General features: G+C 33.6%; 1 protein-coding gene across 1 annotated transcript in view; it reads left to right on the top strand.

Moving 5' to 3' along the window:
• The window catches only part of MMP15 (matrix metallopeptidase 15), an 826,700-nt gene extending 814,102 nt beyond the window's left edge, over positions 1-12,598 (top strand). Inside the window, exon 10 of the mRNA XM_044081528.1 lies at positions 11,709-12,598. Within this exon, the coding sequence (XP_043937463.1) occupies positions 11,709-12,196 (488 nt within the window). The 3' untranslated portion in view covers positions 12,197-12,598. The remainder of the gene's footprint in view (positions 1-11,708) is intronic.
• Positions 12,599-14,274: the final 1,676 nt, after the last annotated feature.

The following is a 14,274-nucleotide window of genomic DNA, read 5'->3' as shown; positions in this document are numbered from 1 at the left end:
TGAATTACACCAACTTTTTTTTCAGTAGGATCAACCCAGTGACTCCCTTTCCTGCATCAAATTGACCCATTTGTTCCTATATTGGTTCAAAAGCCCTCCTGCTCCCAAACAAGTGACACACCTGCAGAGGGGGATCACTAAGTTTCATGCTTCAGCATTTTTTTATCTTATTTTTATATATATATATATTTATTTATTTATTTATTTATTTATTTATTTATGCCTTGTTGACTGGTGTAGTCCCATTTGCCTAAGTAGCCTCTATTCAGGGGAGACCAGAGGTGGTATTTATACTACTAGGAGAAATTTGGCTTGGGCATCAGGAAACTTCACCCCTTCTTCATTTTTATGAACAGGGGTCCTGTTTCACTGCTATACTTCCTGCTTCCATTCTGGGTGCAGTGGTGGCCTGGAGAAGCAGGGAGAAAGAATGCTTGAACCTTCGGGTGATAGCAGTGGTGAACTGATCGTGAAAAAGGCAGTCAAGACTTTTGCAGATGAAATGGATGTAGTAGAGGATAAAGGAAGAAAAGAGAAGGCATTAAAGCTTTTAGAACCCACAGTTTATAGTGGCAGTGAGTTAATAATCATGGGAAAGTTAGTCGAGCCTTCTGAAATGTTAGTTGAAGTGGCAGAGTGTGAGAGAAAGCAGAGAGACATTTCAGCTTTCTGATTTAAATAAGGTTGAAATGACAGGCGACGCAGTGAAAGAAAAGGCAGTCGAGCCTTTCAGAAATTCAGAGAATTTGTTTCAAATACATCTGTTCTTGGAGGATAAAGGAAAGAAAGAAGGAGGTGTATTACAGCATGATGATTTATTAAGGGACATGCTTTCAGCAAGTGAGCCAGAAAGTGGGAGAGAATTACCTTGGGGACATTATGGACAAAATACAACATGAAGTACAGATGATAAAAGGGAGAGACGCATTCAAGAATAAAATGTATGAGCACACAGTGAAGTAGATAGCTGAAAAAAAGGTGAAAAATGATTCAAAGTTGAGCACAAAAAGAAGTATACTGTGAGGATTTATAATAAAGAAGATAAAGTGATAGAAAGATATGAGATACGGGACAATGTCATTTTACCTTTGGGCACAAAATTGAATGAAGCAAGAGCATATATTCATTTCTATAAAAAAGCTTTTTGAAACATTATTTTTGAAAACTGGCATGTGATGGAAAGCTTCTCTGGGAATATGAGAAAAAAATGCTATCCATTGAACTTGTATATTTTATGTTATTTAACAGAGAGACTAAAAAAATTACATATTCAATTCAGAACAGATGTTGAAAAAGAGGCTTTAAGCAGACATTTAAGTAAAATGTGTAAAAATGTGTTGGAGATTACTAAAATGTGTGGTAATAAAGGATTATGGACTGGGGGGTGGAACCGTAATGATATTGTAAAAATTAAAATGAAATATGTATTCATATTTCGAGTGTTGAAGGGGAAAAGGGGGTTGTTAAGTATCGGGGATAGCTTAAAACCTGTTTTTTATTGTGGTGCATCTGATCACTTAATTGAAAATTGTGTTAACCGGAAATTATGTATTTGTGGAAAAAATAGACATAATACTAAAAATTTGTGTTAAAATGCTATAAATGTAACAACGTGGGGTATATGTGAACAAAGCAAAAATGAGAGTGAAAGGGAAATAAATACTTCCCAAAATGTACAAAAATAGTACAAGATGAAAAGGAAGAACTGATAGAAAAGAAGGGAAAAGTGTCCGAACAAAAAAACAGGAAAAAATCATGGAAGAAGGTTTAGAAGTAAGCAAAGAAGAAAATGTAAGCTGGAATTGGTAAAAGAAAAAAATAACTCAACAGGTAAGAGTAAGAGAAACAAAAAGAAAATTCATAGAAATTTAAGAAAAAAGGGAAGGTGTGAATGTTTAGTAATTAACAGGAAAAATATTAAAACAAAAAGCAAGAGGGGATGGATTTAGAATAGTGGATGTTAATGTAAAGAGTATAAGGAATTTTCTTTAGGAGAATAAGCATTTTAAAATGCTGCAAACGCCTCAGTGATGATATTATAGTTTTGGAAGATACAAAATTTTTAAATAAGGAAAAAGGGTTTATTTATTTATTATTTATTTATTTATTACAGTTTGAAGAACAGGTTAGTCCAATGGGCCTTGGAAGAGCCCGTTTTCTGTGGAGACCCGGGGAGAAAAGCTCCACAGGATGTAGACATTTTTACGATAGTTATACAAAAGTAAATAAAGTAACAGAACAGTGAAAATGCAGAGATAATATACGATTTGTTAAAAAGACATAACATTTCTAATCCTAGGTAATGATTTACAAAAGTGAGATTCATGTAGTCTAAACATATTAAAAGTACAGGCATTTCAGATGAAAGAAACAAGTACAACATTTATGTACAGGTAAAAAACAAGCTTTTTTTGGAAGTTATAAATATGTGGAGAGGACAGACAGAAAAGATAAGGTGGGAGAGGTAAAAGGTGGTACATAGTGGAGAAAGGGAGTGGGTTGGGAGAAGTTTATGAGGTATAGGGTAGGAGAGCAAGTAGAAGCAAAGGGTAAGAGAGCACAGTGATAAAGGTTGAGGTATATATTCCATGGGAGATGGTGTTAAAGAGTTTATGTGATAGGGGTACAGAAACATTCCCACTTTGAAAGGAGGTGTCATTGGAGAATAGTTGCAAACCGAATTGTTGTCAGGAGGTAATATTGTGTGGAATTTAGGTAAAGAAAGATATTCTGGAATAGGGATTCTGTGTAAGAAATTTGTTAAGATATTAGATGTGAACTTATAATGGGAAGGATTACAGTTCTAGATATTACATGGAAGAAACAGATGTATTGAATTGTTGCACTTTATGCTTGTCTAACAAGTAAAGAAAGACAAAATATGTTTAAAAATATTGCACTATATGGCTATAAATACAGACATCATTACTAGACGAGATTTTAATTGTAGTTTAAGAAAAAAAGGGCAGTGATGTGAAAAAAATTTTGGATGTAGTTAAGTATGGTAAACTAAATATTTGGAAAATTAATAAATGGACTTGTAGCAGAGAAGAGAGCACAAGACGGGTATTATTTCTTGATATCATTAGGTCGTCAATTTAAAGAGGAAGGAGTAATAGAAATAGGTTTCTCAGATCATTGGGCAATTTGGATAGAAATGAAAGGAAAAGAAGGATATATCAAAATAGTTAAAGGAATAAAAAGAATAAATGAAACAGAATGGGATGAAGAAGGAAAGATGATACAGAACTGTAGAAAGATCATATTAATATGACAGATTATTGTAAGAATAGGTCAGAGTAATGGATATCATTCAAAGAAAGCTATAACCGATGTTATATGGAATGGCAGTTAGACAAGAGAAATTAAATAAAAAGATGTAAAAAAGAAGAGGCATGAACAAGTTTAGAAAATACTGATAAGGTGTATTTTATCAAAGAAAAAGATATATACGAAATGAATCAAGAGAAAATCAAAAATTCATTGTTCAAACAGAAATACTTTTTGAAGGAAAAAAGGACATTTCTCCTTATTTAAGCAATATAGTGAAAGAAGACAATATAATGAGAGAAATGAGGACTAAAGAAGGAACAATATAGAATAGTCAAAAAGCTATAATGAAGATATTAGTGGATAATGTAAGAGCTGTTTCAAGACAGAAAGCTAGACAATAGGAAAAAAATTGAAGGTAAAATCTTTTTCAAAAATAAGATAAGGAAGAATTAGATAAAGAGATATCAGAAGTAGACTTAGCATTGAAATGATTAATTAAAGAGTCAACAGTGGGACCAGATGGAATTGAGTACCGAATGTATAAAGATAAGCTTTTATGACAGAAATTCTAATTGAATGGTTAAAGGAGGGATTTACATGAAATGAATCATTTAATGGTATATTTAAATTCATATGGAAGAAAGGAGATAGAGAACATATACAGAATTTGAGGCCTGTGGTCTTGAATAATGCAGATTATAAGATTTTTATGAAAATTTTACAGAAAAAAATGGATGTGAAAGTAAATAGTATTAGAGAGATAGTATAGTATATAGCATTAAAGGTAGAGGTAGTCAGGAATTATTATTGACAGTTAAAATGAGTAGATGACATTGTAAACAGAGAGGATCACCTAAAATCATGATAGGAGGTTTGAAGAAAGCCTTTGATACTATTCATCATGGTATATTATGGGAAATATTTCAATCCTATAAAACAAGTAGGAAAATAATAAATGTATGTGTATTTTCATATGAATGCAATTATATACGGGTGATGGGTAATCTGTGGTTAAGTGAGAAATAAGTATAAAAAGAGGAATAAGGCAAGCATTTCCACTGATTAGTACACTATTTACATTGGTAATGAATGCTGTAGTAAGATATTCAAGTAATATTAAAGATGTAAGATATGTAAACAAAGAAGGTATTAAAATACCTGTAATTCTGTTGTATACATATGACATTATATTAGTTACTAAGGATATAGATGGTATGAAGAATGTATTGAATTAAGTCAATTGACGCATGTATTAGAATAAAGAAAAGACTAAAGGGTTGGGATTTGTAGGACAGAATAAATTGAATTTAACATGGAAAAAATAAACATTTCAGGTATATACTTTAGTAACATTTAAAAGAAGAAAAGGTGGTTTGAATGATGAATTAAAAATCTATCGGAAATATATTATTATAGAAAATAAATATAAATGAAATTGAAAATGAAAGAAAAGTGTGGTATGAATTATGTATCAGTACTATTACGTGTACCCTTGGAAAGATCTACAGGAGGAGAAAATTAAAGCTACCAAAGCAAGAATTGAGAGATGCAAGAATGTGTTAAGAGTGTTAAGAGTGTCAAGATTGTTTATGGATATTAGCAGTAAGGAAACTTCCATTTAAAGTAAACGTGCCTTATATGAAATGAAATTAAATGAAAGAATACGTAATTGTCGTAAAAAAAAAATATGAGACAACTGAACATGTATTCTTGAAATATAAGAGTGGTGAAATTGTGGCAAAATGTAATAGATTTACATTATTTTGATGACATCAATGGACCTGAAGGTGTAAATATGGATATGATTCAATATGGGTATTATAAAGATAAAAACAAAGATTATATATCTACTACAGATAAAAATTGTTTAATGTGTTATGGATAGTATAAAACCAAAGGATAAGAGAGATTGTTTAATGGGAAGTGGGATTTAGTTCAAATCCTTGAAACGATAACACTTTGGTTGTGGAAAATGGAATGGGGGTATTAAGACAGACAGTTTGTATTAAAAGTATAAAGACAAAATCTAGCAATAGACAATAAATTATCTATAGAAATGTATTTAACTGTGGAAATCTTGTAAATATTCTAATTGTATTGTAATTACTGTGTGAAGGACATCCACACTAGATGGGGAGCTCCTACAGCAGCAAGGAAGATGTCTAAGGGAAGGGGGAGAGAAAGCTATAGAACGTTTAGAGGTGGAAAGTGAGAATTTGGATAAAAATTTGTTTGGTGTGGCAGTTCAGAAAGTAAGCAAAGATTCCATTTTGGTGAATGTTACAGATTAGCAGCATTAAGCTGTCTTCATGGAGAAGAAAATAAGTGAGTCTGTTGAAGTGGTGCAAATAACAGAAATGGCATCAGGATGACTTGCAGATGATGTTCTATTAAAAATAACTGAGAAGGATGATCCAGGTGACACTTCTGCTCTTTCATGGGGTGAGATGGCACATAAGATTTTTACTGGTGCTGGGGATGGTTACTTGGGAAAGGAACGGAATCAGATGATGTAGCAACAGCAAATGCAGTGATTAAAACTTATGCAGCAGTGACAGAAAGTAAAAGAGGAAAGCAGCAACAAACTGAGAAGGTGCCTGGTTTTGTGGCAGCACATAATGCAGTAACTTAAACATGTGCAGCAATGACAGTAGGCAAAAAGGAGAACAGCAACAAACTGTAAGTAAACCTGTTTATAAAGGAGAGACCAACTGTGAGAATAAGAACAGAAATTGACACTGTAATAGACAGATATTATGTATGAGACAATTTGATAACTGTCCTTGGTTTTAAAGCTCAAGAAATGTGGTCTTTTATCCATATTGGGACAGAGACTTTTTGTGACTTAACATTTGAAGATGGACTGCTGATGAAGTTTCTGTGTAAAAAAAAAAAAAAAAAAAAAAAAAAAAAAAAAAAAAGGACATTTATGCATGGAACAGTTGTTTGCTTTCTGGTAGTATCTTAAAAGTTAAAAAAAATGTTACTTTGCAGGATAGAATTGATGAAATGGAAGAAGAATGCAAAAAAAAAATGTCTGCAGGATCTGTGTGAAACTGTTGATAATACTGTGAAAGTTAGAGGTGAGAGAAAGTTATGGAAGGGAGGGTGGAGGTTGGAAGCTGTTTTGAAATGTGGAAAAAAAAAACCCACAGTAAAACACTTGCGAAGTGAAATTTTTGTGGCTGGTCATAGAAAGGCATTAAAGATATACTGGCCAGCCTAAATCGTGTTTATTTTGTGGGGACTTCTCTCATTTAATTAATGATTGTGACAAGGTACAATGTAACCTGTGTGGGGTGAAAGGACATACAGCATGAAGGTGTGTGCCTGAGTGCAGGTTGTATAAAAAAGGGACACATTTGGATGGATTGTCAAGAACAAACAGTAAATAATTGGAATGAAGGGAAAGAGTAAGAAAAGATATGTGTAGAAGGACAACAAGAGGGAGAAAAGGTGAAAAATGTGAATAAGAATCCGTAGAAGAATGAAAAATATGGAGGGGAAAAATGAGGAGAGACTATGCACAAAGAGAGGCCCGGAGAAGGGATTGTCACTAATCATTTTTGAAGTTCTAACCAGTGAAAAATCTATTTCTGAGGATCAAGAATTATTTGTACATAAATGCAGGAAAAATGTTCAGTTGGGGAAAAAGTGAAAATAAGAAAAAGAAAATTTAAAAATATTTCCCCTAAACTTAAAAAGAAGCAAATGCAATAATTTTGGAGTGCTTTCAGTAAATGAGAACAGTGTTATTAACACTGTAAGGAGGATAGGAATACTGGAATTGTGTACTAAATGGGATGTGGATTTTATTCTGTTAGAGGGTTTAAGATTCCTGACAAGTGAAGAAAGACTGCAAAAAGCAAAATTGTGGTGTAGAACTATAATATGGAACTTTGAAGTGAACGCTTTTCTAGATTGGCTGTGTTGTATAAAAAACATTGAAAGTACTAGATGTAACATAGGTAAGGGTGGGAAGGTTAACTGTTGTGGATGTGAGGTGGAAAGAACATGTTTAGAATTATAGCATTATATGCATGTATAACTAGCAAGAAAAGACAGCATTTGTTTCATCAAATATTAGACTATGAGGTTGTTAACATGGAAATTATAGTTGTAGGGGACTTTAATTGTGATTTCAGGGGAAAATGTAAAAATAAAGAGAAAGAGGTAAAAAATACAGCAAGTAATAAAAGGTGGTAAATTAGCTGTATGGAATAAAAGTCAATGGACTTCCAGAAGGGGAGGGCACTTATTTTGTATTATTGGAAAACTTGGGGGTAGCAGATGGTGCTACACTTGCAATGGGCTTTACAGACCATTTATCAGTATGGATGAAAGTGATGGTAGAAAGGGAGTGTCTTAAAAGAGGAAAGGGAATAAAAAGAGTAAATGAGAAATTATGGGATGAAATTGGAAAGTGGGGAGTATTGCAGGTATGGAAGGATCATATAACTTTGAAATACTTCTATAAAAATTGGTTTGAGTGGTGGATTGAATTTAAAAAGTATACAATTTTTTTCCAGAAGCAGGATGATGTAAGAAAGGAAGAGAAAGTGATATATGGGAAAATGTATTTTAGAATTTATAGAATAATGCAAGAGTGTATTATGATATGGAAAATAAATATATAAAAGAAATTGAGAAAAAAACAAGGCATTACTTCTTTAGGAATAGATATTACTTACAAAGTGAAGTTAGGAGTTATCTTCATGTTTGTGTAAAATAGTAAAGATGGATATTGGTATAATGAAAGAAATGAAAAATGTATAAGAAGAAGTGAAAAGAACACAAGAGGAGAATTATGAATATTGTAATGTGGAAACTATGTATAAGAGAAAAAAGAAGATATAGGCAAAGAGAAAGTGATAGAGGAATCCTAATTAAAAGATGCGCTCTGGTAGAGTTTTTAGTTGAAACTAGAAAAGAAGCTGCTGTTAAAAAGGGATAATTAGTAGGGCATAAAAAATATTGCATGATAGCCATAGGAATCTGTCAGAGGAGGACAGAAAAAAATTGGGAAGAGAGAGATTTGATAAGCAATTCACAAGGAAACATATGTGTGTCTCTCAAATATGCAACAGTGTCTAGAAGATTTAGGATTTTTGTTTGGAAGTGTTTGCATAGGTATTTTTATACCCAAAGACTACTAAGATTTTTTTTTCACGGGTAGATAACAAATTTTGAAGGTGTGATAGAGAAGAAGGAGGTAAATGGGAATATATGTTTTGGGACTGTAATGAGTTGCAGACTTTGAAAATTCCCTACAGAGTATTCTGTCAGTAGTACTGGGTGAGCAAATGGGGCTAACTAAGGAAATGATTTTTTGTGTTGGGATACAGGATCTGAATTGCCTAGACATAGTAAGGTATTGTTACGTTTAGTTCTGGTGGCTGCCAAAAAAGCAATTATTAGATCATCAAAATCAGAGTCTAAATCAGTTATATTTGAAGTAGTGAATATTGTAACAGAGACAAGAGAACTAGAAGTGGGATCATTAAAAAAGTGTAGGAGCAAATTACATAGAAAAAATGGAAATTGGGGAACAATACATGCAGAATGTTTTGAAGGAGTGAGGTTTAAGGAAGGGTAGGAACTAAGAAATTTGTATAATGCTGGATTAATGATAATTGTATAAAAATTTGTGTGATGTATAATGTTTGTAACTGTAAACATGTTAACATGGTTTATTTTCTTTTGTATAAATCTATGCTTGATATGTCATGGGTGATAATTCAATAAAGGTGTTAAAAACAGAGTAAAAAGAAGGAAAATAAAAGGGACTGGGAAGAAAAAAAATCTAGAATGAGTTAAGGAGTTGGATGAAGTACTTATAATTGCTGATGCAGTGTCAGGCCCAGATAGTATAAGCTATGGAATGTACAAGAAATTAATAGATTGCCAAAGTGAGTATTTTGTAATTGTACTGAAGAAGGGTTTTCTTATGAAGGGTTATGTAGCAGGATATTAAATCTTATATGGAAGAAAGAAGAGAAGGAAATAAAAAATGGAGACCCATCAAACTAAATAAAACAGATTATAAAATGTTTTAATATGAAAGATAATTCAGAGAAGGATGGAAGGAAGGATGAGGTATTTTATGGAAGAAAGTTAATATGGTATAAAAGAGAAGGGAAGTCAAGAATTGTTATTGGTTGTAAGGGAAATTCTGAATGATTTTATAAGTAAAAGAGAGGATGTGAAATCTATTTTCGGTGATATAAGCAAGGCATTTGATACAGTGGGATATGATGCTTTGTGTGGGATGTTATGGAACAGGTAATAGAATTAGGAGTGTGTATATGTCGGCATATCAAAATAGTAGAGTGAGAGTGTTAGCAAATGGGTGACCAAGTAAAGAAAGATGTATGAAATGTGGTATAAGACATGGATATCCTATGAGTGGAATATTGTTTGCATTGTTAATGAATGCAGTACTGAGTGAAGTACCTTATAAAATGAAAATGCTAGATATGTGATGCAAAAGGATGTGGCGATTCCACTAGTTCTGACATACACAGACAATGTAGTTGTATTTGCTAAGAACAAAATATGGATAAGAGAAGTGTTGGTTTATCTGAATGGTTATTTGCGTGATGTGAAAATTGGTGGTGTGTATTTTTCAAATTGGAGGTGTGTATTTTTCAATGAATGAATGTCTTTGCTAGGGATAAAATTTGTGGACAATGATGTAGATATGAAGCAATAGTAGAGTTTGATAAAAGAAATGAAATAAATGTGTTTTCTGTGCAGGATGTATAGATTAACATTTAGGAAAAACGTTTATCTGATGAATTGTGTATTAATGGGAAAATAACATACAAGTAAAATGTTTATATAGTCCCAGGAAAATATGAAAAGGACATTGTGCATTTGGCATTTTCTTTCATATGGGGTTTAAGATTAAACCCAATGAAAAGAGGTATGTTGTATATGTCTGAAGATGAAGGGGGATTAGGGTTACTTAAATACCATTGTTTATTCTGCTTTTTTAAACGTGTTTATAGTATTAAAGTGGGCAAAGGAAGAGAGTGAGAAATCAGCAGTGGAAATGTTTAAATATAAGTACAAAATCTTCTGGAGTTGATGAGAATAAGAAAAAGAGAAAAAAGAATATGGAAATGAAGACGTTAAAAATTATGAGGAAAAAATGTTAAGACGAAAATTAAAATTTGATGATATAGAGAAAGATGGAAGGTTGTGATATAATAATGTGATTTAACACTATTATTATATAAATCCATGGAAGACTTTACCAGAAAATAAGTGATTAAAGCCATTAACGTAAGGAAAAAGTGGTGCACCAAATAGAGTGTCAGGATTTCCTATGGAGCCTGGTAATAGATGGGCAAGCCAGCATCAGCAGCTCACTCCATCCTTCACCACCTGGTCCCTCCTGTGCTCTTGCCACCAAGTGACCACAGGACATTTGGGTTGCAAGAAGGGCTTTATCTCTTTGCACCATGGGGCCGATTGATGTAACTGTGTATGCTGTAACGCTGTTCATATTGTTTCCATTTTAATTCAGTTTTTCAGGTAATGTAGTACAATTTATTCATTGCTATGTTAACTAATGAACACTGGCCACACTTATATATGCCAGGTGACTACGTAGTTGTGTACTTTTCAGTAGAGCTTTACTGCCCAGATTGTTATGAATTTATTTTGTGTAAAGTGCTATGATTTGCAATATTTTTTACTTTCAAGTGTATGACATGTCAGTGTTTAGTTATATACTTTATACATTGAGTCTTTTCTTCACAAACCTTCTCTGAATATGATTTCTTCCCAGCTGGACATTCCAGTTGCCAAAAGGTAAATAAGTATATATTTTTTTCATTCTCAAGTATATGGTGATGGGGACGGCTAAACACCATACAGCTAATTGTAAAACCATCAGATGACATATTCTTGGTAAGTGAAAATAGAGTGGGAGAGAAAGATGTCAAATCTGTACTTTGAAATTAGAGTAATCATGCACTCACTTCTATAGTGGGCATATAGCATGGAATATTGTTTTATGTGGATATGCTATTTATAAATACCCATCTGGAAAATTATCTTAAGTAGTCCTAACAATAGAATTTTTATTGAATTTTTAAAAGTTCCTGTCCAGTTATTCTTTAGTGGTGATGGAAATTTGAAGATTCTTGTAAGACTAAAATAAGTCATTTAGTTTCACTGGCACATAGCACACTTGAAGAAGTATGCATTTTTCCAAAACATTATTCTTGCATTCATTGTATGTGTACTACGTATGCAACAGTTGGCTTTTAGCAGTAAATGAAAGGTATAGTCAAGAGGTACACAGAAACATAAATATTGGAGATAGGAAAAAAAACTAAGTTGCCTGTGATCTTCAGGTCTCTTCTGTAGTTACTAAATGTATGATCAAGATCTTTCATTTATTGCATTGTTTCATGTCTTTGCAGCTTATACCTATTTCTACAAAGGCACTCGTTACTGGAAGTTTGATAATCAGAGGTTAAAGACTGAGCCAGGTTACCCCAAGTCCATCCTCCGAGATTTCATGGGATGCCGCATGGAACAGGATCCAGATGTTTACAAGCCTCCATCTGATCCAGATAAAAAAGGAGATGATGGTACTGATGAACCAGAAGATGGAGTCAAGACCAACAGTGACACAGAAGGTGAAAATGACCCTGTTGATGGCGATAGAGGTGATGAGGATGACACTGTCAACACAGAGGAGAACAAGGATACTCCAAAGGAGCATGATGTGGATATTGTGATTAAAATCGATGAGTATACTCGGGCAATGAATGTAGTCATGGTGACAGTGCCTTTAATCCTTCTGCTATGCATTCTGGGACTTATCTGCATTATCATTCACATGCAGCGCAAAGGGAGTCCACGGATGTTTCTTTATTGCAAACGTTCCTTGCAAGACTGGGTGTGATCCTGCTTCCCGTCTCCCACTGATTATCCCTGTGCTGTCACATGCCTTCCCTTCCCCGTCCTGTTTTTTTTTTTTTTTTTTTTTTTTACTTTAAGGTGCTATTCACTAAGAAATGAAAAACATGTTGACTTACATTCTATTTATATAAAATAGAAGTTTTTTTTTGCACATTGAGTTCAAGCAGACTAGTTTCAAATCCTGTGGGACAAGGGTTGCTGCCTTAAACCTAAGCATATTTGATTTTTAATGTTTTCTTTGCCAGATCACTCACCTTCGTTCTAAAACCACTGTTAGAAATGGACATATGGGAAAGGTTCATTAATGTGCTGACTTCAAACTTTAATGACTTTTTTTTTAAACTGTGCTGGTTAAATAAATCATACCTTCCAGACTAAAAAAACACAAAAACAAGTTGCCGTTGCTTTTCTAATGGAGAGTCACTCTCTTTGTGTCCTATAGGTAGAAGCTGTTTTCTTGTCTTTATATCTGTGATCTGCAAACCTTGACCACATGTATTTCTTTAGTATAAGCTATTATGCAGATAGGAATTCTCCATAGTTAGTTGCCTTCCTGCTACATACTTCACAGCAGGAGAAAGAAATTCTGTATCTGTTTCAAAAGACCAGACACACATTTAGGAAATAAATGTGTATACAATTGGTTGAAATCCATTGGAATGAAGTTAAGTTGTAACATGACAAGAAAATAGTATAGCTATTCCCACATTGTACTGGAACACAACAAAACTTTACTTCAGATTTTATGTCTACCACATAATGCTTTGAATTTAGTAAAGGTACAAAATTTCCTGGTAACTCTGTCAAGTATTGATATATTTCCTGAACATTTATTTTTTGGCCTGGTTCCAGAAAGGTAGTATGACCTAATCATGTGTATGAAGTAATGAGCTAAAAGTTGCAGCCATGTCTAACATGTATTCCCTTTTGAACAGATTCCAAGCTTTCTACACCACTGCTCTGTTTTTCTGAATTCTGTGTTTTTATATTTAATTGCTGCCCTATATCATACCTCTCAACTATCCAGATTTTTGCGTCATATTTTTGGTATGTTCCTCATAAAATTTGTGTTTTTTATGGATTTTTGTGGCAAATCAGTGAGGATTGAATTCAGTAAGTAATGACAAGCATTTGCATCAAAGACTTCATGTCCTTCAGAAAATGCATGGTAACACAAGACCTTTTATTCTAGTAACTTTCTAAGTTTATAAGAGCAATATTTAAAAATTGTCTCTATTTTTGGGCCTTTGTTCCTCCCATTATTTTTGGCTTTGCCCAGATTTTTTGTGCTAAGAGGTTGAGAGGTATGACCTAAATCAATGAGAAAGCCTCCAGCTTGTGGCACAGAGGCAGTTATCTAATTACACCAACAGCAGTACAGGTTCAGGAACAAAACCAGATCATCTGCAGACTTAGTCAAGAGAGGACTATATAGAAATAGTGGTCAGTGATGTGCCCTGTTTTCATATGTGGGTGTTGCAGATCTTTACTGTACCACCACCAGCAGCTTAGGTTTGGGATGCATGGATGTATCAGACCCCATGATTGCATGCTTCTTCTTTTGCAGGTGCATTTTATGGGAATAAACTGAGTTTCAGGATAACTTTACCATGCCATCAGTACAAGGATTAAGGAGGAAAAAGGTCCTCATCCCAATAATGATGGAAGGAGCTCCTCACAGGCAGGCACAGACCTTCATAGGTTACAGTTACATGCTGTAAAGGACAATTAAAAAGGTACACCTGAGGATATATGTGCAGACCAGAAAATAACAGTAACGATAGTAGGGGGTGGGTGGACCTTCTAAAAATGCTTTAAAAAAACTGATGAGAGATAAACCAAATTTTCCATATGGAAAAATGAGTTTTGTATGTGAGGTATATACAGCTCACTGGACTCTCAGTTACCACGTAGTTCTATATGGAACTGCTAAGATGCTGGGTAAATGCATAATTTCTGCAAAAGAACCCAGCTGACTGGATGAGAATCAAACACTTGGTTAAATCTAATTTCTTTTATAATTTAAGACATGCTGTTTTTATTTGAAGTACTCTTCTAAAA

Source organism: Protopterus annectens, chromosome 8.part0 (genome assembly GCF_019279795.1).
Source record: "Protopterus annectens isolate FY-2018-M chromosome 8.part0, PAN1.0, whole genome shotgun sequence".
NCBI lineage: Eukaryota > Metazoa > Chordata > Ceratodontiformes > Protopteridae > Protopterus > Protopterus annectens.
The sequence above is the reverse complement of the archived record's forward strand: the minus strand, read 5'-3'. Positions and strand labels throughout refer to the sequence as shown.